This window comes from Panthera onca, chromosome X (genome assembly GCF_046562875.1).
Source record: "Panthera onca isolate mPanOnc1 chromosome X, mPanOnc1 haplotype 2, whole genome shotgun sequence".
NCBI classification, from domain to species: Eukaryota; Metazoa; Chordata; class Mammalia; order Carnivora; family Felidae; genus Panthera; species Panthera onca.
This window is the reverse complement of record NC_138357.1, coordinates 28,013,982-28,040,846: the sequence shown is the minus strand read 5'-3', so window position 1 is coordinate 28,040,846 and position 26,865 is coordinate 28,013,982. Positions and strand designations below refer to the sequence as shown.

Here is a 26,865-nt window from a genome sequence, read left to right as displayed (position 1 = left end):
GCCTGGGCTGGCTGTGGTTCCTGCATGGGAAATCCTGAGAAATCAAAGGCAGTTCACCTTCATGTAAGAGAAATACCTCTACCCAGTTTGCCTAAATCAAAGGCTTTACAAGTGGAAACTGGTCCTGCTTTCAAACCCTCGAAAAGAACTTAAATCCTTCTCTACATCTTTAAATCATCAGTTAGGGACTCCAAGGAATAGATAGCCCAGCGAATAGTCAGTCTATTGAGGTTCCTCTGCTTATTAAGCAAACATTTTTTAAAGGCTCTCTTCACACACCAAACCTCAACAGGCACATGGTGGGGGGGGGGACAGTTATTACATTCATCATCTCTTAGAATAACGTGTAGGGGTAATCCTTTGATCTCCCTCTGGTCCCTAAGGAATCACCATATGTAATGTATAAGAAGAACCATGAGCAATTGGAAGGAAATGAGAGATATGAAGGCTATTGTGTCGACTTAGCCTATGAAATAGCCAAACACGTGAGGATCAAATACAAATTGTCCATTGTCGGCGACGGGAAATATGGCGCAAGGGATCCAGAGACAAAAATATGGAATGGCATGGTTGGAGAACTTGTCTATGGGGTAAGTCTTTTCAACGCTATTTTCACTTACTTCTATGCTTTCCACTTATCAATGATAGAGGATTTCATTTTCAATTATTCAATTGTAGAGTTTTCATGTGGTCTGTAAAAAAAACAAAAACAAAAACAAAACATTTTCTTCTCCAATTGACTTCTGTCAAGGTAGGATTGTCAATAGCACCATTTGGGCAACAGGATTATGTGGCTAAAAGCAAAGTAAAATCGGGGAACTTTATTTGGCAACATTAAATACAGCCTGCCCTCTACTGAAAATCTGTCCCTTCTGTGTTCTCCGCGTCAGGCAGCAGAAGTTGCTGCCTCAGCGACTTTGCCTACACAAACGGGTCACCTTTGCTCGCTGCTCTCTCATCTCTAGGCAGCGACCATGTCCTGTGTTCTACTCTCAAATTCAGACACATTCTTCATCCCACTATCATCATTTTAGTTAAGGTTCTCACCACTTGTCGGTCATTTAACTGATTTCCCTGCCTCTACTCTTACCCTGGCAAATCAGATCTCCACATTATTGTAACTTCCCACTTTAAAAATCAGGATAAAGGGGCACCTGGGTGGCTCAGTTGGTTCAGCATCCGGCTTCGGCTCAGGTCATGATCTCACAGTTCGTGGGTTCAAGCCCTGCGTCGGGCTCTGTGCAGACAGCTCAGATCCTGAAGCCTGCTTTGGATTCTGTGTCTCCCTCTGTCTCTGCCCCTCCCCTGCTCATGCTCTGTCTCTCGCTGTCTCTCAAAAAATAAAATAAAAAATTTTTTAATTTTTTAAAAAAAAGATAAAAATCAGGATAAAATTCCAAGTCCTCAGCATGGCAAGGAGTGCACGTCATAATCTGGCACCTACCTACCTCCCTAGATTCATCTTGTACTCTTTCCCTTTAGAACTCAATGTTCCAGCTACTGAAAAGTATGTGTTGCTCCCTAAAGGTCACTTAGGGCATCCCCGGAAGTACCTTTGCCTCTCTCAGTCAGCTAACGCCACCTAGCAGTCCTCCAGAGCTCTGATGTGTCCCCACTTTCAGGAAGACTTCCTGAATGGGATTACCATTTACCCACCAGCAGTCTGGTTAGGTACCCCTGCTTTTTGCTTTCTTGTAGTGCTTTTGAACCTGTGTTATAATGATCTGTTTACAAGTTCAGCTGAACTTGCCCCAACTAGACTATGAACTCCTTGAGTAGAGACGCCGTATCTGATTTCTTTCAACATCCCAGAGCATGGCGCATAATGGAAGTTCAACAAATAATTGTTGGATGAATTAATAAAGGAATAGAATCGTTGTGCTAAGGGCTTGCCCATGGGCCAAGTACAGAAGAATTACACTGATAATTAGGGCTTTCAGAAGGGGTACAGCTGTATCTTCAGAGCTCTGCAGTGGCTTTACTTTAAAAGGTTTTGGCCTCTGGTTGGGAATGTCAGATCTTGGGCCACCCACTGAGGCATATAGAGACAGGCAGAACTGGACGTAAGAACTGCCCATTGGGTGAACCAGTCACTAGAGAACTAACCCAAGTGTAGATGGTGGCAGCAGATGTTTAGTTATCTCTGATTTTTATTTTCATTACAGTTGGTTAACATACAGTCTTGTATTAGTTTCAGGCGTACAATATCGTGATTCAACACTTGCATACATCACCCGGTGCTCATTGCAACAAGTGTATTCTGCAGACGTTTAGATCTAACAGACAAGGATTACTTGCAATGACTTGCCTTGCCTAGACAGCAGGTTAGGGGAAGACAGAGGAATCTAGAGGGTGCATATACTGAGATGAAGTTGGCAAGAAGAAACCATCACAATTAATTACTGGACTGAGGTTCAAGCTCAGGACTGGATTGGATGAGGTTCAGATGGGAATCAGCAAGAATAAGGTACAGCTCTCCCATCAGAAGATAGTACTGGGGTCACTAAATAAGTTTTTGGAACAGGTCCTCAGGAACAAGTACAAAGGGAGAAGCTCGTTGCTAAAAATAAGGGCGCAGAAAAGGAATTAAGGCTTAAAATGAGATTGGACCTCAAGTACCAAAACTAGGGCACCATCCTCCAGTCAGACAAGGAGGAAGGCAATTTGAACCTCAGCCCCCAGCTATGGGGCTGGAGCCAATTATCTCCCGTCTTGGGTCAAGGTTGGCCCTGGGAACTGGCACAGGGCTGAGTTGCAGATGAGACTCAAGTGAACTCAGTGATGAGAAAGAGAAGAACCTGTAATGCCAGAGACAGGGGGCTGAACAAGGGGCAGAGCACCTGTCATGCTTCCTAAGGACCCTGAGAAGCTCTGAACCATCTTGACACAACTCTAACGTCTTTATGACTTGGCAGTCAAGTCTTCTTCTCTTTTCTATCCCTCATCTCCCCAACACTCAGGCTCCAAGAGGTCCTGTCTTGCTCACAGCATTCCCCCGCACTTAGCACATTACGTGGTCCATAGTAGATCCTCACTTTTTGTTCTAACGAGCGAATGCCTGGCACACAGTCATGCCCAGGCATTAATCTTTAAATTTAGCTCATGGTCAGAGGCAATCTTGTATCATTATCATTATATATTCTTATTATTAGCTACCATTTGTTGCATATTTCCTAGTTGCCAGACCCAGTGCTAAATGCTCTGTAGACATTATGTAACTTAATCCTCATAACATACCTTCAAGGGAGATGCCATCATGTTAATCATTCTACAGATGAAAACACTGAAGCCTAGAGAGGTGAAGTCTTAGGCTAACGCCAAACAGCCTGTAGTGACACAGTGATTTGAACCCAGGTCTCTGACTATGAAGTCCATGTTCTTTAACCATTGCCCTAGACTGCTCAACAGCTAAAGTGTTATTTCACACCCATCCCATCATAAAAGATAGTTGAAACTTGTTGAAAAGCTTTTGGTGCCTCTGCCTTTCTGGGGAGAAGACTGGCCACAAAAGCGTGAATTTCAGGTGTCGGTTTCTACCAGGCCAGAATAACTGACGTGAGTTCTACCAGCCCATTGTGACTCAACAGCCAGAGCTGTCTAGTGTCTCAAGAGAAAACCTGTCACATTCTGTGAATAGCTGAGTGCCCTCCTGGCAATGAGCAAGACATTAGTCCCAGTTGATATAGAGCAAGATTTCCTGACACTGTTTGGACAAAGACCCAGCTTTCTCACTGGGTTTTGGCTTCTCTTCTGGCGTGTCCCCTGTACGACACCCACCTAATCTCCACATTCTCTCCCTCTTTCCAGTGTGGGTAAGTGTGAGTGAGGGAGCTTGAGAATTAGAGAGTCCCTTCCTTGTTGAGTGATTTAGAAATCAGCTCTTCACTGCCAAATAGGTAAAAATTCTTCTGAAGGAGCCTTCCCTTCTATTCCCTCCAGTTCTTTCTACTGAAGACAAAAGCAATAGCTAGGGAAGTCTCTCATAGGAATATCCTCCCTCCTCCCACCTGGAACAAGTTTCTGATGCCTTCTGGGATAATAACACAAGGTGATTCCAGGGAATTGACAGCAAACCAATTGCCGATTTCCACTTTCCTCTAAAACCTGTGGCTGTGAAAAATGGATGTTCTTGTCATGCTGGAGTAAGACCTCTCGGTGAAGGCGGATGATCTCACAAGCTGAATGTGTCCTCCTCTTCATTTAGAAGTTGTAATCTTCCAGCACTGGGAAGTTTTCCACTTCTCTTTCAGTGATAGAAATGGAGAAAAGTGAAAACACGGGCATTCGTTTCTGGCAGGCCTGGGCTCTTGTAGTTTGCAAGTTGCTTAAGAAAAAAAGGGGGGGAGGAAAACTAGTTCTTGCAATGAACATGAAACCTACACAGATAAGCACAGATTTATCTTTAGGGAATTTTCTCTTCTGCTTTTAGCATGTAAAACAGATCAGAGTAGGGAAAAAAAAAATGAAGACAGGCAGAGATGAAAAAAGCTTCGCAAAGAAGATTTCAGTATCTACCACAAAGTCTCCAGAAAGAGTCCAAATGAATTAAATTTGTTTAGGAAGAAAGAAGCCAATCAGCCTCTTTTCAGATGATTCCTAAATGGGTTTTTTCCCTCTAAAGAAAACCAAATCAAGGTTGATGTTTGGGGCACCTTGTATTGCTAAGAAGGCTATTTTTGAAACAAACGTCAGTAGGACACAATGTGCCCCATTATGTAAGCTCTTCAGAACATTATGGACTTGAAACTGTCCACCTGCTTTTAGCAGTTTTGATTTTGAGCTGGATGTCTATAACATCACCACATGGTAATTGTCCCCAGCTTAAATGGCTTACAGACCACAAGTTTTTATGGCTCCAAAATAGCATGTGTTGTAAGAGGACATTTAAAAACATTTTGTAGCTAACAGGGCTGTTAGACATCTTTTAGCCTACCATTTCAGTCGTTTTACAGATAAATATGGGGATCAGCCAGGAATGGCCATTAGAACTGCCATTTGGGTAAACCAGGCAACCAAGCCCTGATGGGATGACAGAAATAGTGGCGGGAATTGTGACAAGGTCGCAAAATTGCAAAGCTTGGCAGAGCTTGGACTGTAACTCAGGTTTCTTGACTCCTGGCCCAGTGCTCTGTGGACTGGGTCACAATGGCTCAGTTTACTAAGCTTGCCAGATTATGGGAAGATTGGTGTTATATCAGATACAACATCCCCATCTGCCTTCAAGGGGGTTGCAATCTAGTTGGATTATGAGCTTTTCCGTCCAAGATACCCATCCTGCTTATCTGTGGCCTCCAGAATAATGCCATACACATCTCTAGTTATCACTTGAAATATCTGAAAACCCAAAGCAGGCAGCTGGGGGTTTCTGCCCTTTGAGAGGAGATATAATCTAACAGAAAAAGAGAGTCAGGGAAAGGGCTGGAAAGAAATCGAGGTTCTAATTGACAAAGGGTCGCCTGCCAGCAGGCAGCTGCTGTGTTCCTTATGTTCCCAGCACTTAGAACTAAAGATGAAGATAGGAGGGAGAGAGTTGCCTTGGGAAAGGCCAAACCACTGCCCATATTGGTACCTCTGGCTTAAAAGAGAGCAGACAGCTTGGGGATGGAGATGGGGTTGGGGGGTGGTTGATTCCAGGTCGCAGCCCCCGGGCACCCTCAGACCCCTTCACACTCCCAGGACAAATGGCAATTTTATAGATGCTATTCACACTGACATTTCTCTACCTAGCAGAAATTATCTCTTAGGTTGTCACTATCCTAAGATAGATTCATTTTCCATTACGAAAGACAGGAAGTCGATCTGTCCTTCCAGCTAAAAGGCAGAGAAGCAAGGGTGCAGTAACAGACGCCAAATATTCTTTTCTATTCTTCAGGTGATTACACTGGGCTTTGGCAGAAGGGCTGATGGTTTGATAAAAATGCCCCTCTCTTTCAAATGATGTGTGTGCTCTCTTTCAAATGTTCCAGGAAGGAGCATTAATGACGCACGGAGGTCTGCCATTCTGAGCAGAAAGGGTGGGGAGTTGCCTTTATGTTGGCCTCCTAAATCTTTAACTTGCCTCGAAAATGACTTTCCTCCTGGTCTGCGTGCTGTGGCAATTCCAGGAGAGCTAAATGGGTGTTTTCTGACACTACTTACCGGCTCCTCCCATTTCCCTTTATAACCAGCTTGATTGCTCCACAGACATTATGCCAAGCAGATCTTGGGCCCTGAAATAACTGACCATAACAACATCCTTTTCACGTGGAGGAGGGGACAGTGGCGGCAGAGGGCAAGGGCCTCTCCATAGCTGCCTGTGAGCTGACAGGACAGTTCTGCCGCGCTGGCCCCACCAGGCATACAAGAGACGGGGTGGGTTGCTAAGTCCCCTATCCGGCTGGCTGATCACTAGCTCCTTCCTTTCTACTGATTGAGCCTTCTTCCACCTGATTTTTGCTATTCCTTTGTCTTTTTCCGGCCATAATAGGTTTTGGGTTTTTTTGTTTTTGTTTTTTTTTAAGGTTCAGCATGGGAATTCTCATTTTGGAGCCAGGTCCACATCAATGAGGCTTAGTTGAGCACAGATTTAATGTTATTCTTCATTGAGAGAGCACCCTCCAAAAAACAGACTAACACCGCCTTCTTTGAAAAAGCTCCTTAGGAAGAAACAATTCAGAAAAGGTTAAAAAGCTAGACGGAGGGAAAAAGCCAAGTGCCTGGGGGGAGCAAGTTCTTTCTGTTGTCTTCTGTGACTTCAAAAGTACTCCTACTAGGAATGGCGTCCTTTGAGAATCTGGTCTTTTGCTGCGTGTTCCTGGGAAACAGACGAGAAGCTGTGTTTTGTCTCTCTAGCCACTTCTTGTTAGTGTTTAGCCGTGCTTAGCATCTGCTGGCTGTTTGTTGCCGAGATGTTGGGGTTTTTCCCCCCATAAAGGGTGTCAAAATTCTCAGACTCCTTTCTTTACCTGCTTGAAAAGAACCCAGGTCCCCTAAATTCAATCCAAAGTGATTTTCTCACCCAAATGCCCCTTATTTCTTCCTTCCAAAACAAAGAAATGGCCATTTCTCTTAGAACTCTCAATCATTTAGACTTAAAACAAAAATCAAAAAAACTAGTTAAATTAACTAATTAAATTCAAATGAGATCAAATGGGAAATGATACGAGAGGGGCATTTGCATGGAGGTCGAAACACATTGGCAAGGACAGAAGGTGGCTTTATCTGTGATTTCTGGTGGCGCACCAAGCCTCTTTCTAGCTGATTCCGACTCTCTCAGCCAAAAAAAAAAAAGAAAGAAAGAAAAGAAAAAGACCCTCTCGCTTTCTGGCCAATTCCATTCTCCTCAGTAGCTTTTGTTTCTAAGATCAGGTCTGGCCCCAGGCAAAAGGGTAAAACCGGTAAAATTGCTGTTTGGCTTCCCTCTGGTTATAAATGCAGAACTGGTGATTCAGGAGTCTGCAGCTAGGAGGGGAGTGTTGAAGCCTTAGGTGATGATCCTGAGGGGAGAAAGTGAAGGACAGAGCCTTCAAGGAGTCTTGCTTATTACTCCACAAACCTTCATCGAATGTCCGCTAAGCCGGCCCCATGAGTAGACTCTGAGGCTCCAAAGCTACGCCTCGGCCGGTCAAGAGAGCAAATCCGGGAACAAATGCCAGAGAAGGAACATGCCATAAGGTAGGAGGACCCATGGTCTTCAGGGTCAAAGAGCCAAGGAAAGAGAGCACATCGTGCAAAAGGCTAGTGGGGTCACATAAGCAGTTAATGTCTGAGGGAAGGACTTCAAATTTGGTGACCAAGTATATAGTTGAAGAAGCGATGTCAATAAATCGGAAGGGTGGGGAGTAGAAGGTAGATCACAGGTGTTTTATAAGGACGAAGTGGTGTTAAAAATCAAGACATGGTAAAGGTGTATTTTCTCAACAAGATTACAGGTAATAGAGAAAGATGTCGTATGGTTAAGAAGGTAGCAGGAGCAAAGAAGGTGGGAGGGGCGGGGTTTGTCTCATTTCTGTCTGTCAGTAAACAGAATTACCTGAATCTGATTTTAAGTGAATAAGACCAAGTCATGGTTTTCAAATGACAGCAAGCATTCAAATCACCTAGAGGGCCACCCAAATCCCACCCACAGTTTCTTATTCCATATATCTGGGATGGGGCCTGAGAATTGGCATTTCTAACAAGTTCCCAGGTGACTCTGATGCTGCTGGTCCAGGGAGCCACCCATTGAGAACCATTGGGATAGGTCAAGAAGGAAAAATTAGTATAAGAATAAATGGAGCTGAATTTTTTTTAAATGTTTGTTTGAGAGCGAGAGAAAGCATGAGCTGGGGAGGCGCAGAGAGAGAGGGAGGGAGAGAGAGAATGTCAAGCAGGTTCCGTGCTGCTAAGCACAGAGCCTGACCTGGGGATCCATGTCACAAACCTGATAGTGACCTGAGCCAAAATCAAGAATCAGACCGCTTGACTGATGACCCACCCAGGCACCCTGGAGCTAAGTTTTAAGCAGAGACCAAAGAATATGGGATTCAAGGAATAAGTGGATTAAATCTTAGAAAGTTCAGGGGCGCCTGGGCGGCTCAGTTGGTTAAGGGTCCGACTTTGGCTCAGGTCATGATCTCATGGTTTGTGAGTTCAAGCCTGCACTTAGGATCTTCTGTCCCCTTCTCTCTCTGCCCTTCCCCTTTTCTCTCAGAAATACATAAACATTAAAAAAAAAAAAAGTTCGTTTGCTAAGAGATGGGAGTGAAAGAAGGAATAGGTGAATCAGGGTGCCTGGCTGGCTCAGTCCATAGAGGACGCGACTCTTGAACTTGGTGTCACGAGTTCAAGCCCCAAGTTGGGCGTGGAGCTTAGTTAAGAAAAAATAAAATATTTTTTATAAAAGGAATAGGTGAAGGCACAGCAATATGTTGAGAAGAAAAAGGACACAGACGATAGAGCTCGTGTCAGCTGGCGCCCATCTTCTCAGTGAAGAAAGAGGCAAGATCGCCCGCACAGATGATGGGACTGGTAAGGATCAGGGACCGCAAAAAGTGTGGAAGAAGCATCACTCACAGACTTAGAGGAGAATCAGCTTTTGTGTGATAGATGATGGATTTAACTTCACAATTGGGGACGTCTGAGATGCTAGTGAGCATTTCAGGTAGATTTGGTCAGCAGACTGTTGGCTTCAAGAAATACATACTTTCTGAAGCTCCCCTGGGCTACAGGACATCCTCCACAAGGGTGAGGAGTTGTGCCTGCTTTGTCTGTTGCTCACGGCTTCATCCCCAGCACCAAGAGTAGTGCTTGGCACGGAACGGGCACTCAGATATACACTGGAGGGAACCTGAGAGGGGTTGATCGTTGTACCTAAAAGTAGTGTATAGTAGAAACCTGTACACGTCCATAGAGTTAGGACGTTATGGTGGTTAAGAGTGTGAGTTCTACAAACATTATCAGCCGTAGCCAAATTATGGAAAGAGCCCAAAAGTCCATCGACTGACAAATGGATAAAGAAGATGTGATATATAGATAGATAGATATTACTCAGCCCTCAAAAAGAATGAAATCTTGCCATTTGCGATGACATGGTTGGAGCCAGAGTGTATTATGCTAAGCAAAACGATTCAGTCAGAGAAAAACAAATACCACATGATTTCACGCCTACGTGGAATTTAAAGAAACAAAACAGATGAATATTGGGGAAAGAAGAAGAAAAAGGAAAGCAAACCATAAGAGACTCCAACAATAGAAAACAAACTGAGGGTTGCCAGGGCAGGGTTGGGAGGAGGGCTATATGGGTGATGGGCATTAAGGAGGGCACTTGTGATGGGCTATGGGTGCTAAATGTAAGTGATGAATCAGTAAATTCTACTCCTGAAACCAATATTAGACTATATATTAACTAACTAGAATTTAAATAACTTGAAACAAACCAGAAAAAGAGTATGAGTTCTGAAATCTGAAGACCAGGATTCTAATCCCAGCCCTCAGTTTCTCCTTCATTCGCATGAGGATGATTAGTTTGCTGTGAGAATTAAATGAGATAATATATATGAGGTGCTTACACACAGAGTAAGCAGCGAATAAATGGTAGCTGGCTGTGTATTATCTGCATTTCTCTTTAAATTAATTAAGATGTGTTTTTGAACCAGTTTGAGTCACCATATGGAGCTCAAGTTAGTAAAACATTTCTTTGAAAACATCTTCTATCTCAGAATTCATCATTATCTCCCCCCTCACTGGTAAGGATATTGAGATATAAGCCTATGTAACATAGAAAAAAATGATCCTCAAAATTGGTGTTTTCACTTCATATCTGATGGACCATCCAAAAAGCTTTCCTTAGAAGCATTTTTCTAGGTATGCATTTTAAGGCCTGGCTCCAGACTAAAGTCTATTAAACCTACTACTGTTGTAGAAGAACAGTTGTGGAGGCGCCTGGGGGCTCAGTCCATTAGGCATCCGACTCTTGGTTTCAGCTCAGGTCATGATCTCACAGTTCATGAGTTCGAGCCCCTCATCTGGCTCTGTGCTGACAGCATGGCACCTGCTTGGGATTCTCTTTCTCCCCCTCTCTCTCTCTCTGCCCCTCCCCTGCTCGCACTCTCTGTCTCTCTCAAAATAAATAAATAAACATTTTAAAAAAGAAAAATCGTGGAAGACAAAAGAATGAAGTGTAGAAATTGCTAGCACCAAAAAGGAAAGAAGAGAAAAGAAAAGAAAAAAGAAAAAAGAAAAGAAAAGAAAAGAAAAGAAAAGAAAAAAGAAAATTTCTAGCGTCTTTTTTCACGGGATTAATATAAAAACATTGCCTGCCTTTGCCTGAGCCCATTATGCAGGGTACTACTGACACTTTTATTTTATTGATCCAACACATGTGAGTGCCCCACTGATATTTATCACTAAACATGATGGTTTCCTATATAAATTCATACGTATTCTAATAACAGCTTTACCTTTGTTCTCGCCCATGCAGAATTCTTTCATGTTTACATAGATTATTTTCAAAAGTCAGCCACTTATTTTTTAGTCATCTCTAGTTTCTTTGGTTTAAAATGTGTTGCAGTGACAGATACAAAAAAGAAACCCAGAAGATTGAGTCCCTGCCTTTGAAGAACCTATGTTTTAATAGACATGCTCTGAAAAAAATAATTCAAGAATAATAGCAAACACTCAAGTAAATTTTACACTGAGCACTGTGGTCCTGTGTTGCACCTCATGGTGGGGAGGGAGGCACAGAGTCTAGACTACTTGCTTGCCCCTCAAAAATATCCAGTCACGTGAGGGAGATAAGACATAAGAGCATGAAAATTAAAATTAAGAAAACAAGAGTTAAGCAGTGATCGGGGCACCTGGCTGGCTCAGTTCGTAGAGCATGTGAATGTTGGTCTCGGGATCATGAGTTCAAGCCCCACGTTGGGCATAGAGCTTACTTAAAATTAAAAAAAAAGAAAGAAAGGGGGGAGTCTGGGTGGCTCAGTTGGTTGAGCATCAGACTTTGGCTCAGGTCATGATCTCACAGTTTGTGGGTTTGAGCCCCGGGTTGGGCTCTGTGCAGACAGCTCAGAACCTGGAGCCTGCTTCTCTCTCTCTCTCTCTCTCACTCTCTGTCCTCCCCAGCTTGTACTCTGTCTCTCTCTCTCTCTCTGTCAAAAATAAAAATAAACATTAAAATAAGTAAATAAAGTTATAGAAAAAAGAGTTAAGCAGTGATATGTCACAAGGGAGTACAAGATGAGTTGCAAGGGAGCAGAAAAATTCTAAGAAAGAAAAACTGAGGCAGTTGCCATAAGTCAACAATAGGTTGCAAAGGACAAAAGGCCAAGCGGCCAGCCAGCCAGTGCCCTTTCCTCACCTTACCGTCAAGTTAAAGCTTTTTACAACCCATTGAATGCTACTACTTTTCTGATCAAAGCATTGACAAATCAATCGGTTGTAGTGATCTAAGAGTTTATATTTCCACCAAGGAGGTTTTAGTAAGTGGCAAATGAATAATGGAAATGCTATCTCTAAAAGAAAAAAAAATTTTTTTTTTTTTTTTCCAGAGGGCTGATATAGCTGTCGCTCCACTCACCATAACCCTGGTCCGTGAAGAAGTCATAGATTTCTCAAAGCCGTTTATGAGCCTGGGCATCTCCATCATGATAAAGAAGCCTCAGAAATCAAAACCAGGCGTATTCTCATTTCTGGATCCCTTGGCTTACGAAATCTGGATGTGCATCGTCTTTGCCTATATTGGAGTCAGCGTAGTTCTTTTCCTGGTCAGCAGATTCAGCCCCTATGAATGGCACTTGGAAGACAACAATGAAGAACCTCGTGATCCGCAAAGCCCTCCTGACCCTCCAAATGAATTTGGAATATTTAACAGTCTTTGGTTTTCCTTGGGTGCCTTTATGCAGCAAGGCTGTGATATTTCTCCAAGGTTTGTTTCCATGCCTCCTTGCATTCTGTGGCTGTGATCCATTCATGTACATCTGGCATTCACCCATCTCGAGTCCAGATTTCTTTCATTTAGCATTCCATCCAATGACAAATTACCATCAAGCCATTTTGTGTGCCTGTGTCCATGAACTGAGTGTGTTACCGGTGTTGTTTTGAATGTCCTTCATGCATTTCTATAGTATTGTATATTTATACATATTATAGCAAACATCTGGACTCTGGATAAAGGCAACATTGTCAGCTAATATTAATAATTCTCGGATAAAACTAGTACTAAGCCTTGATCAGATCAAACAGGCATGGTTTCCTCCTTAACTGAGCTGAAACATTTTCTCATTTGTCTAGAGATTGGATCTAGAAAAAAATGGAAAGAATATAGAACTCTTCCTAAAAACCCTCCTACTTTCCCCTCTCAGTGACCTTTTTCACTTTGCTCTTAGACTGCCTACAACTATTCATTGTAGCATCTCACCCAAGTTTTAGAACTCAAACTATAAAACTACTAAAAGAAAATGTAAGAGGAAGTCTATGTGATCTTGGATTGGACAAAGAATTTTCAAAACACAAAAAGAACAATCCGTTTTTAAAAATTCCATAAACTGGACTTCATTAAAATTCAAAACTTTCGGGGACGCCTGGGTGGCTCAGTCGGTTAAGCAGCCGACTTTAGCTCAGGTCATGATCTCACGGTCCATGAGTTCGAGCCCCGCGTCGGGCTCTGTGCTGACAGCTCAGACCCTGGAGCCCGTTTCAGATTCTGTGTCTCCCTCTCTCTCTGACCCTCCCCTGCTCATGCTCTGTCTCTCTCTGTCTCAACAATAAATAAACATTAAAAAAAAAATTCAAAACTTTCACATTTCAAAAGACATCATGAGAAAATGAAATACAAGCCACAGACTGGGAGAAAACATTAGCAAATCATACATCTGATCAAGGACTTATATCCAGAATATATAAAGATCTCTTACAACCCAATATAAAGAAGACAACCCAATTTTCAAAATGGACAAAAGATTTGAATAGACATTTCCCCCAAAGAAGATATACAAATGGCTAATAATCACATATAAAGATGCTCAACATCATTAGTCATTAGGGAAATGCAAATTTAAGTCACAATGCGATATCTCTACATACCCTCTAGAATGGCTATAATAAAAATGACAGTACTGAGTGGTGACGAGGATGTAGAATGACTGTAGCTCTCATCCGTCAGTAGTGTGAATGCAAAATGCTACAGCCAAATTAGAAGATGGTTTGGCGATTTCTTATAGTCGGATACACACTTAAAATATGACACAGCAATTTCACTTCGCTATTCACTTAGGAGAAAAGAAAACATACATCCTCACAAAGACTTATAAATGTTCATAGGAGCTTTATTTATAATAACCAAAAAGTGGAAACAACCCGAATATCCATCAGCAAGGGAATGGATAAACAAAATGCGGCATTTCCATCCAACGGAATACTATAAAAAGAACAGACTACTGACACGCTACAACATGGGTGAACTTTGAAAACGTTAGAAAGAAGCCAGACACAAAAGGCTACATATTATATGATTCCATTTATTGAATTCTATTTATTGAAGGCCCCCATATCGATTTACTCCATTTGTCCAGGATAGGCAAATCCATAGGGACAGAAATTACGTTAGTGGTTTCTGGGGACACAGGAGGAGCAGAGAGAAGCTAGTAAGTAGTGGATTAGGGTGAGGCAAGTACGGCTGGGTACAGCAAGTTCAAGGGTCAAATTCAGTCTTTATTTAAAATTGTGATACTTGTTCATCATGGATTTTTTTGAATTGCGATTTTTTTAATATTGCACTAAAGTGTTATTTATTGTGATTAATGAGATTTTGGTACCCTTTAAATTTTGTGCGTGGGGTAAATGCTTTACTTGCCTCACCCTAGCACCGGCCCTGTCAGGATTAACTGCAGATGAGCATGAAAGAACTCTGGGGGGAGGGAGATGCTCCAAAACTGGATTGTGGCGATGGCTGCACACTCTTAAGTTTACTAAAACCATTCTTGGTACACTTACATTGGTGAATTTGATGATATGCCAATTTCATCTCAGTGAAGCTACTGAAAATATTGAAATGTGAGTGTCCAGGACCTCTCCCACTTAGTTTAAGTGTCAACTCACCTAAACAAAAAGTGTTGAGTTCATAATCACAGAATACTGTAAGCAAATGCAACATCTTTAAAATGAGGGGGGGGAGTGGGTTTTTTTTCTGAAATAAAAAGTTGTCATTTTGGTCAAATTGAACGTTAATCCAAATACTGACCAGAGTCCATTATACAAATGTATGGGGATTTTCATTTAGAATGTAAGGACTTAGAAGGTCACCCACTATGGTTTTACAGCATACTTCATTTTGAGATTATCCACTTGGAGCGTGAAGCATTTCAACTGAAGACTGGAAACATGGTAACCATCCTCTCTTTTCTAGTACAAGGTGTCTGGGGCAAGCCTCATTTGTCTAAGTCACACCTTTTGCCGCTCTCAATCTGCTTGGTTAGATTCTCCCAAATTCTTTCACTGCCCGTTCCTTTTGTGTTTACAACGTGTGTCATTTTGTGATACCACACGGGAGTTCATTTGTTTTGCGAGTTTCTTTTCTTTTTTTTTTTTTTTTTTTGAATGTTCATTTGGAGAGTAGGGTTTCCGAACGATCCGTAATTGAGTGATTTTTTTAACATGGCTGGCAATCTGTGTTGAGGCAATGCTGGAGAGTCATTAAGGCTGGAGATGTTACTGGTTTCTGTAAGTGAATTTTCAGAACTCAATTTGTGATAGCCCCACTGGAGTGCTGCATCCTACTCTGTATACTCAAACAGGACTCCAAAAGCTATTTGTTTTTAGAAGTATTTGTGCATATTGCTTCATTAAGTAATAACTTAAAGATGATGACCTGAAAATGACAAGCTGGACAGATTTTTTTTTTTGTAGTAGAATTTAAGCTGTGGCTCTTCTGTGGCATTGAAATACATCAAATCCTTTTTTTTTTTTTTAAGATACAGATGTCATTATACTGCACTAGATACTGTCGTATAGAGCAATGGCTTTCAAACTCTTTGACTATATCCCTCAGCACAAAATACATTTTCCCACCATGACTCAGTACGTGTATAGGTATATAACAGAAGCTTCACCAAAGGTTACCCTTGCAGTGTGCCATGAACTTGGATATATTGTTTCATTTTGTTTTCTTTTTTTAAGTTTTATTTATTTATTTTGAGAGAGAGAAGAGTGAGAGCAAGCAGGGGAGGGGCACAGAGAGAGAATCCCAGGCAGGCTCCGCACTGTCAGTGCAGAGCCCGATCTGGGGCCTGAACTTAACAAACCATGAGAGCAAGAGCCGAGCCGAAACCAAGAATCGGATGCTTAACCAAGTGAGCCACCCAGGTGCCCCTTATTTTGTTTTAGTTTTATTTCTTTTAATATAATTTATTGTCACATTGGCTAACACACAGTGTGTAAAGTGGGCTGTTGGTTTTCCCCTCATTTTGTTTTATATGCTGGTTGCAACTCAACCCAGCAACGGGGCACACAGCCCATGGAATAACCCTGGTCTGGAGAAACGCATGATCCTTCCTGTGCTTTTGAGTAATAAATGATTGGTCTGTACATTTTCTACCATATGAGTGATCCCTCCTTCAATACTGTTTTTTGTGGCCTTCAAAGGAAATTATATCTTTCAGCCTCTTGAAACCATTTTATGCTTTTTAGCATATTTATTTCTCCTCGTCTTGAGAGCTCTAGTGGTTCTATATTTGTGCTCAGTTGTATACCAGAAAACTCCACTGAAATGTGCTTTCCTATTAACAGCTTTTGAAATTCCTGGTAATGATATGGCTGCGCCCTCAGATTCCCGGTTGCCTTGACTGCACATGCCTGCGTTCCCCTTTACTTCTGTTGAAGGGCCACACTTAGAATGCAGACCCTCCAGAAAGCCCCCAGTGCGAACATACACCGTACACTCTGGCTTGTCCCCCGATCGAGGCGATTCAAGGAATTGTAAGAGACCACACTTTAAAGTACAGCTCTCAACTGTTATAGCGGGAGGAGATGGCAGACAAATTCACCCCGCTGCTTCCGTTCGCTGAGGGCAGGGGGACAGTGACCTTCCCTGAGCTCCCCCACCTCGCCACGTATGGGCACTTTCCCTGCGTTATCATACGGATTTTTAACCCTCAAGGCGGTGCCACAAGGTGGGCTGCTTTTCTCGCATCGTAGACCAAAGAACAGGACCCAGAGAGAGAATGCGACGGAGGCCAGGGTCATAGGGGTTCGGAGAGCCAGCGGTACAAACTGTTCCCACCGGCCCGCGCCGCCTCTCACTACCGACCTACAGGCGCGCGGCTTGGTCCGTTCTTTTCCTCGGGTTCGGTTCGCGTTCGTGCCCGGGAGCTAGTTTTCTAGTCTCCCGACCTCTGCCGAAACCCTGCCCCTGCCCCGGTTGGTAAAGAAAGGGGGCAGTGAGCGCTCAACATGCTGCCGAGCGGGTGTTCCCCCAAAGTAAAAGAGCAGGGAATCGGCAATGAGACATCACGAGGTCATTCTGTTTCCATCCAATACTGGTACGGACGGGGGCCTAGAAGCTTAAAGAGCCCACGTCGAGGTTCGGTTTGATAGTTTCAACCACTCCCGTTGTTCAGACTGAGCAATTCCGCTGGAGGCTGAATCACCTTGCGAGAGGGTGATCCATGTGATGAGCTGAGGTCCTCTCCATATACAAATGTGTTTTGGGGGGCAGTCGGGAGAAGAAAGCATAAGGAGATTCCATTCAACCCTCTTCCCCTTGACGGGGGATGGGGAGCTAGGCCGCGGGTGCAGCCAGATGGAGGTAGCGTAGTGGTTAAGTACGTGGGTGCCGGAGCTCGGCTCACTAGATTCACAGTCGGCTTAGCAGCTGTGTAACTCGGGCACGTTACTAAATCTGCCTGAGCCTCAGCTCCTCCTCCGAGAAATGTAAAGTGCAGTACCTGGCGACAGTAAGCTCTCGGTAAAGGTTAGCCACCGTCATTATTAAAGCGGCTGCTCTTAACTGCCCTGATTTCACAAACACTAACACTTAATATGGTACTTGCGTTTGAGTCCCTGAAACTCCTTAGGAATACAGCTCAAATTTTAGCCAGTGCCGCATAGCTGATTTCTGATGAGAAATGACCACCAACCTTCCTTCCTGAATCCGCAAAGTGCTCTCCTTAAGGATTTCACCTGGTGTAAATATTTTGACTGTATTATTCTTATAATGGTTTACGGATGGTGACAGAATGTTACAGTTTTTTAATCTGAAATTTATTTCCTTTGTGAAACTTTGATAGAACCTTGCTAAGCAGTCTGAAGTGCAAGTCCTTCCAGGCAAATGCTCCCCCTGCTGACTTTCTTTGAAGCTGCAGGGACCTCTGAGGGCTAGCCAAGTAGATGTGAGGATTGGGGGAATTCTGACCCAGAGAACATGCTAACTTGAACCTGATTACTGTGTACATATTATTCCAAAGACACCACTCTTCTCTAGCTCTTCAAGATATAAAATACTAAAGGGGCGCCTGGGTGGCCCAGTCGGTTAAGCGTCCGACTTCGGCTCAGGTCATGATCTCACGATTTCGTGGGTTCGAGCCCCACAATGGGCCCTGTGCTGACAGCTCGGAGCCTCGAGCCCGCTTCCGATTCTGTGTCTCCCTCTCTCTCTGCCCCTCCCCTGCTCACACTCTGTCTCTGTCTCTCTCTCAAGAATAAACAAACATTTTTTTAAATGTTCAAATACTTTAGAGGAGTGGGTAGGACATCTGTCCAGGTTAGTTGACACCTAAATCCTTCTGTAAAGTGGAAAATATGAACAAAATGATAAAAGACACGAAGGGCATGAAATGAATGGGATGGAAGACAACAGGATTTTTTTTTTGTACTCCATTTTAAGCAACGTCCTTTCGTTTGCCGATGTCCAACCAGCATCTCATCCTACTGCAAATTCTCTTCAAAGTAGGAGTGATGTGGTGATAAATTAATGATGTAAGAGCAGGATTTTTATTGCGACTACTTCATGACTGTTCTGGCTGAAAGCCGTAGTTTTCGGTCTTTGGAAGATGGTTACTTATTCCCATCAGAAAATACTATACGAGCCAAAGATTGATTCTGCACGCTTTTTAAAAATCTGTCATAGATACAGCATTGAATAGAGTGTAGAAAAGATCCATACTTTGCAAGAAAGAAGAGGGGGAGAAAAGAGAATGATGAAGAGTTTGTGCAAAGGAGAAGCGGTTACGGTTTCAGCTCTTGATCTTGCGAAGCTAGTAAAGTGAACATTTCAAAATTTCCTTACAGGATGAAGGGTACAGCACATAGCTCACTTTTATTATCATTTCAGAGGTCGTAAAATACATGTTCTTATTAACTTAGAAACTCTACTTCCGTATTATTACAGATAACAAGAGCATTGTATATTATTTTGCGGTGTTTTTATGTCTGTTTTCCTCTTGTTGCTAATCTACTTTCATTAACTTCACGCCTCCTCTTACATTTCTTCAAAAGGTACGATATGCTCCTTATGATGCATTTTTATAAATACTAAATGTGCAGCATTTTATAGCCATTTCATTATGCTAACCTCAAAATCTGTCTTGTGCAACAAAACTCTTTGAAATGAACGTTAAACATTTTGAAGCTGCGTTAATGGGGGGAAAGAAACTGGAAAATGACAGGTCTTTTTAACTCAACTATAAAGTCTTGTCTTGTTTTAATAGATCCTTTTAAAAATGTCATGGGGCTGACCCATCAGTCACTTTTTATATAGCCTCCGTGTGAAATGTGGGTTTAAATGGCTCTGGTTTCATTAACGAGAAAAGGGAAATGTAAAAATTCTTACAGAGCCGCTTCCCTTTGAGTGCCACTGCACCTTTTCTCCATGAGCTTAATACACCCCTTTCCATACCAAACCATGATTCTGGAATCACTCCAAAATCCGTTCTCCCCTTGGTCTCAGGAAAACCCTATCCTTCCAAATAAGGATGGCATTCACAGTTTCATTCCAAAGGAACAACAAACAGATGATAAACAATAATTATCCAAGCATGTTTGGTTTTCCTGCAACTATAATTCTCAGTTATTGTCAGAAAATTGTACCTTCTATAATTTATACACCATTCTAGATTGTCTTCTAGAAAATGTGACTGTTTGGTAGCACAGAAATGTGGGCATTTCTTTCCTGTTGTATAAGTATAGATGATTGATTTCTGATTTCTCCTCTCTGTGCCTCAGTCTCTTCATATGTTAAATGCCTCTGTTTTCTAATCTGGAAAGAGTTGACCCATGTCAACCCAAAGTAATCAGAACGGTCTGGCACACAGGAAGTGCTCAGGAAGGGTTAGCTATTATTGTTATCATTTTTATTACCCTATTACTATGGATGCTACTTTGGAACATTAATCTTTTATACGGTAAAATTCTTTCCAGAGTCACAGCAGTCGAGAATAAATTAAATATATATGGCAACAATGAAGAAAGACTATGAGGGTCCAAATTCATCATTGAAATATCCTACAAACTTTTAGCATTTGGAAGTGTAACACATTCTTTCTGGTTCATCCAGATGTTTTTATCTCTTCTGATTAAAAGGGACGTGTTCCGGGGTGCCTGGGTAGCGCAGTCGGTTAAGCGTCCGACTTCAGCCAGGTCACGATCTCGCGGTCCGTGAGTTCGAGCCCCGCGTCAGGCTCTGGGCTGATGGCTCGGAGCCTGGAGCCTGTTTCCGATTCTGTGTCTCCCTCTCTCTCTGCCCCTCCCCCGTTCATGTTCTGTCTCTCTCTGTCCCAAAAATAAATAAAAAACGTTGAAAAAAAAAAATAAAAAAAAATAAAGGGACGTGTTCCCAGACGAAATCCTGAGAGAATATAACTATTAGAGAAATCTGTCGCAAAGCAGATTTTCACATCTGAAAGGCTAAAAGGGATTGTGTTCAAAAGTAAAGCAAGGAGGGTTGCTTTAAGCATCCGGGAACCAATAGGAATTGCAGACTTTAAAAAATCAAGTAGTTTTGTTTCAGTTAATCAGTGAAGAATGCCATTTATCAAAACACCTGCCAAAATGATTTGATCAGAGTGGAAAATCAAAAACAACTGAATTTTCCAGAGGCTAATAAAAGTTTATCTTGGGACACGGGAATTTAAATTTGCCTGGACATGGTAAAATGCAAGCACAAACAGAGAAGAGCTTGACCTGCTAGCTTTCAGCCCAGAACTTCCCTCTTCCCACAGAGCCTGGAGATGTGCCAGGCTCCTATGCCCATTCTTCACTTTCCATCACAGTGGGTTCTTTTCCTGTGAGCTTTTCTGGGCACGGGAGAACATAGCTTAATCAGGCTGGAGCTCCGCCACAGAAAGAACTATCCTAGAGATAATGTGGCAAAGTTTTCTAGAACCTAGGGACCAGATTTTCATTTCTGTAGACAGAGCCAGCCTCGAGCAACATTGTCATGGAGGTGAAGCTGCCTCCGCACCAGCCCCAACCCATCACTGAGCACTCAGTGCCTTCACGGCCCCCTTGCTTCCCACAGACCCTCCCCTGAGCAGCATTCATGATGTAGGGACCACGACTCTCAATCCTGGCTGTACCAGAGCTTTCCGCAAATACTGCTGCTTAGGCCTAACCCCCAGAGAGTCTGACTTAGATGATCTGGGGTGGAGCCTAGGCATTTTTTGTGTGCCGCTGTGCTTTGTTTTATTTTGCCTCAAGCTTCCCAGACGATTCCGATGTGCAGGCAGAGTTGAGAATCACTGATGTAGAAGAAGGACAGTATTTCTCGTTCTGGTCTGCAGACCACTGCAGTCACCAGGGATGGGTAAGAAATGCGGGTTCTTGAGCGCTCACGTATTCCGAACCAGCCTTTTCGCAAACACCGCAGGTAATGCCAAAGGCATAGTTACATTTAACAACGAATTTTTCCCTTATTAAAACTTACCCATCTTGGGGTGCCTGGGTGGCTCAGTCGGTTGAGCTCAGGTCATGATCTCACGGTTTGTGGGGTTCGAGCCCCACGTTGGGCTCTGTGCTGACAGCTCGGAGCCTGGAGCCTGCTTCTGCTTCTTTGTCTCCCTCTCTCTCTGCCCCTAACCCACTCGCATTCTGTCTCTGTCTCTCTCAAAAATAAATAAACATTAAAAACATTTTTTTTAACTTACCCGTCTTCTGTCCGATTCTCTACTAACTGCATAGACTAATCCACAATAATGTGATAGGTCCTATTGAAGTTGTGTGTTGACATTTTGACCAAGTCTTCTGAAGAAAATGCAGAAGGTGATTCCAACACGAAGATTCTCTATGGCAGCCTTGTGAGGATGGTTCTGTTTGTTTTGATTATTTGGGGGGGAGAGGTGGAGGTGGAAACAAAACTTTTAGTGCCCCTCAAATTCTATTATACTGGTAGTTCCTTAGTTCCCTCGAGGCTGTCCTGTGTGCTAAGGCTTAGTTTGTAAAAGCAAAGAGTTTGGATCCCTGGAGCTGAGTACCTGAGCCCCACTAGCCATTTATACAAAGATCATAATACATATTATCTTATGGCTCCTTGCCTCATGCGTGACCGGCTCCACAAAATGGCAAAAGTCTTTATTAAATTTACTAAACTCAGAGTCAAGAGTACTCATCCACCCACACCTACCCATTTCCCTTCAAATACGTAAGGGCTTTTGACTCGGTTTCTCCCATGACATCATCTCGCATCCGTGGCTCTCAGCCTTGGCCGTGCCTTGTAATCACCTGGCGAGCTTTAAAAAATATATATGCCTGGATCCCACCTCCAAGGTTGTGATTTAACTGGTGTCGGATAGGCTGGACATGAGTTTTGTTTTGTTTTTGGTTTTTTTGTGTGTTTTGTTTGGTTTTTAACAAAGGTCCCCGGTGATTCTATTGCGCAGGCCCAGAAGCACACAGAGCTCACACAGGAAGAGAATCTGATAAGTATAATTATTATGTGTCATCAGGAGCTGGTAAAAAGAAGATATTTTTTCTAGAATTAAAAAAAAAAATCGTGCTCTGCAAGCCAGATAGGCCTGAAGGGCCTATACTATGCATGTACCATCATCATATACCATCACCACATGGGATGTTGTTAATATGTTACTTTTGTTTGCTGTTTTAATTCCCTGGCATCACCTACTTCAACTATACTGAAACCATTTCTCTTTCCCGAAATTAAGATAATGATTTTCGTAAACTGAAACCCGGCCCCTCCGGGTCCGGACTGGTCTTTGTTTTGTTTTGCAGGTCGCTGTCCGGGCGGATTGTCGGAGGGGTTTGGTGGTTCTTCACCCTGATCATAATTTCTTCCTACACTGCCAATCTTGCTGCTTTCCTGACTGTGGAGAGGATGGTCTCTCCCATAGAGAGTGCTGAAGACTTAGCTAAGCAGACTGAAATTGCATATGGGACCCTGGACTCCGGTTCAACGAAAGAATTTTTCAGAGTAAGTGCTTGGCGGTTAATTGGGCCTGCTGCTTTTTCTTTTATCATCTTCTCACAAAGGCAAATTCACAGTACTTTTAAGGGAGGGATGGGAAAGTGTGGGGATGTTATCGAAGTGCAGCATAAAACAGCATAATACATAAATACAGCCCTGCTTGGCTGGTGACCTACTTCATTGTTGCTTCAATTAAGACTCGTGCGCGATGTAACAAGTTGGATACAAGGGCACTGAGCTTGAACTCCCAGGTCTGAATCTCATCCCTGTCGCAAAGCGATTGTTTGTCCTTGGGCAAGCCATTAGCCTCGATCACCTTCCTTGAAAACTGAGGGGGCTGAACTAAATGATATGCATTCTCCTTTTGAGCTTTTATAAAGGTAGATATTATGTCTCAGCGTTTCACAGAACTTAGGTACTTGGCTCTAAGTCTCTGCAGAGTGATAGACTATAAAATTAGATATTCTGTGTCAGACACTGGTTTCCTATCGAAGTGCTTTACACTTATTTCAAGCGTTCATATACCTGCTGATAATGCAACGTTCAAGGAAGGTGGTGATTGTTTTTGTTTCTTGAGTACACTTATACCCCCCTTCTACTCCATCATAGACCCAATCTTAGTGGGGAAACAGCAAGTTGTTCACTAGCAAAAGGTAGTAAAGCTACAGAAACACTGTCAAGAGGAAAGATGAAAGAAGATCAAAGCAGAAAGTTCTAGAAGGATGATATGATGGACAAGCCACTTTTACATAAACTATCAAGATCTTTGTTCTGCCAGCTGGACTACGAGAAAGGCTCCCAGTGGAGTGTTTAAGAACTCAAATGTTTTTCAGTTTCCCCAACCAGGAAAGTATGGTGATTAGAAAATGGACCCATTCTCTACATTACCACTGCCCGCTACCATAACCACTATAACTGGTTGTAGCAATGATACAGAGGCCACTTGTAGAGTAGGTAAAAGGGAAACGTTTAGTCTGTGCAACCAATAATTAAGCTGGTTGGCAGGTGTAACTACTAACTTTTCCGTAACGTCCAGGATAGATCGATGTTGGTGCTAAACCAGCTTACTTTAAGAAATCAGTAAGAAATGTATTTCTGCATGTATTATGAGATTTGCCCAGTTATTTCATGGAAAACCAGGAGTAGGTTTCTCACAATTGTAGCAATTAGCTAAAAACTGTTTTCATTCCCTGAAGGAGAAAGCATTCATTCTAGGGCCCTTGCCACAATTCTTATCGGCTCTGGACATCCCTTTCTCACTTTTACCACTGTTTACCGAGCAGATCAAAATCCCCAAAGAGAGAGAGGGGCCCAGTATTGGAACTATCAATGAAGACCTTCTGGAACTAACCTGGCCTTGACCCTCACCACTGTGCAAGTCCTAGAAACTTATCTAGAAATAATCCCCTGCCTACATGAAATCACCCACATGTTTCAGGGCAACAAGCGGGCAACTTCCATCTGCTGAGTAGTCAGCACATTATCAGCTCCATGGAAATTTGGTTGGTATCCACCTTCAAAAGCATCCCAATAGGCATCAAGTTGCTATATGAAGTAATTGATCACTTAGGCTACCAAGATACCAGACTTGGACCCTTTGATAAGAGCCCCTTGTTCCATTGGAAAGCATTTTGCCTTCAAAAACGATTCGAAATTACGAAGGTGTACTTTAAATGGTAATCGATAGACGGCATCAATTCCCATTAAGCTTTCAAAGGCCATTCATCCATACTGGAGGCAAAGGACCCTCTCTGGGAAGATTTATGAGGGCAAAGGCTTGAAAGCATGACCAAACAGTCGCTGTCCCCCCACCCAGACCCCACCCGCCACACATTTTGTGTCTTTCTCAAAAACCAGGAAAGCGTCTGCTAATCTATTCGATGATGGTTTCATTAAAAAGCCTCATATTACCAGAGCCGATTTGAATCAACATCCAATTCTGAGCAAAGCTATTGCCACATTCTAATTGGTTTGCAGCTTCTAATGCTCACCGATTCCTAGTGACCTTTACAGCCAATGAGTAATTCGTATGGAAATGGGCTGTTATGAGAATCTGATTAGAGAGGGAGCTGGATATTTCCAGGTATAAGGAAATGCAAATCATTTTCTAATTCTCACGCACCACTTTTTCGTTTTCCCCAATTGGTTGCTCGTGACAGCATTAGGATTCTGTGGGGAAGTTCTTCAGGGCAGCACACGAAGGTTGATGATCTAAGCGTGGAACTGAGCAATCTAGAAAAATCAACTTTTTAAGCCTGCTTGTGCTGGAAATGTTATGTAAACCTAACAAAGGGTAAGGTTGGTATCCATGTAATACAGGGGAGCCCAACCCATCCGTCTTGAAGCCATTTGTACCCTCCATGGTCTCCACCCCACCCTCCTTGAACCACATAGATCGGAGAAGACAGCCAGCCAGAACCCCTCATCTCTCTCCCAGGGACTCCACCGAACTAGTATGTCACCACCCCTCCCCCAGCCCTCACTGATCTGGGGGCAGTTTTAAGAATGGTCACTCCTCCGCACACAGGAAAAGTGAGGACCTCAGATGGCATGCCTTCTGAACTTTAGAGACTAAAACAAGATCACACGCAGCATTTACAAACACGACATAAGCTCATTTCTTCCCATTCTCACTGCATACTAAAACCACAGAGACCAAATAGTAATACCGTAACACAGCCCGGGGCCAGCCCTCTAGTGCTTCCACTAAGAAAGAGAAATAAATAAAATACAATTCCTTTCTAATTGCCCTGCAGACATTTTTACTCTTCCTGGATAAGGCTGCCATTGAAATGATGGTATTTTAAAATGATTCCTTTGTTTCTCTCATTTTCCAGCTATCCTTAGCTGTTATCTTACAATCACATAAAGTCACTGGCACAGAGAGACCTGTTCCATCCGGAAAGGCAGGGAGGGACTGAGCAAAATGCACGTAGCTGGAAGAGACATCTGAAATATTACCGTGAGCCCTCTCGACTTGAAAACTGATTTCCTTAGACAGCAGCTCCAAAACTAAATGTCCCAACTGCAGTGGAGGCACCCGTGCTAAAAAACACGTCGACAGCTTTATTGTCATTGCCCAGAGAAATGCCACTATGATTTGGAAAGCTGCACCGAAATGATCATTCTCCACTAGGTTTTGGAAATTTAACCTGATACGGATTCATGTTAAAAAGTAGCACCGGAGAAAAAGCAATTCCAAAATTCTCTCTGCCTCCAGACCCCCGGAAATATTCGATGACTATGATGCTTGATTTCTTTTCCAGATACCTGATCGAATCTCCACTAAAGGTAGTTCGAGGCATTAAAGAAGGTTGCATTTTTAAATGAAATGTTTAATATTAATTTAAAGCCCTTTGAAATTCTAAATATAAAAGGAGAGGAGTGGAGAGAGAATAAGTTGCTCTCATGTGCTGGGCAGGACAGAGAAACTGAGCTTTATCTGGAGACCACAGAGGGGACTGTCCCATCTTCTGACTTGCAGACATTGTACCACGTGGCACAGCTGAATTTACTCGTGCAAACTGTTTCATTGGAACGCAAGAGTCTATGACGAGCTGTTGTCATCGATCATATTAATTTTTCTAAATGTAGGCTGTAAATGAAGAGCTCTTGAACTGATTTGAAAAGTAGTCCCTACTAAGAGTATTTAGATCCTGCTTACACATTCAGACTCTCTGTGTCTCTCTCTCTGTCTCTCTCTCTCACACACACACACATTTTCAATTGGAGTCCACATTTCCACATCTCTCAGTTATCTATTACAGGGCCTTTGAAGTACACGGGGAAAGGAGAGAAGTCTCCTTTGCACCTATGCTATGCTGACCTTTTCACATGATCGAGAAAACCAACCATTGATCTTTACGCTGTTACATGTTACAACTGAGCTATGTACACGTCGGACCTCCCTAACCCCTTAACCCATCCCCTAGACTCAGGAAACACGCCAACATATGAGAGCCTTTGGTTAAAAATTTTCGCACCAAGTACTACAATGG

At 42.9% G+C, this 26,865-nt stretch overlaps 1 protein-coding gene and 1 long non-coding RNA gene across 8 annotated transcripts in view; one reads left to right on the top strand and one right to left on the bottom strand.

Moving 5' to 3' along the window:
• GRIA3 (glutamate ionotropic receptor AMPA type subunit 3) overlaps positions 1–26,865 on the top strand; it is a 267,210-nt gene that overhangs the window by 190,773 nt on the left and 49,572 nt on the right. For all 6 annotated transcript variants that reach the window (XR_014136764.1, XM_081792968.1, XM_081792967.1 and 3 more), the window contains 3 exons: positions 384–590; positions 12,009–12,385; positions 22,675–22,873. Coding sequence is in view for 5 of the 6 variants with exons in the window: in XM_081792968.1 (XP_081649094.1) it covers positions 384–590; positions 12,009–12,385; positions 22,675–22,873 (783 nt within the window). In the remaining variant the exon portion in view is untranslated. The remainder of the gene's footprint in view (positions 1–383; positions 591–12,008; positions 12,386–22,674; positions 22,874–26,865) is intronic.
• Positions 1–26,865, bottom strand: part of LOC145714004 (uncharacterized) — a 162,304-nt gene that overhangs the window by 93,518 nt on the left and 41,921 nt on the right. The window lies entirely within an intron of this gene.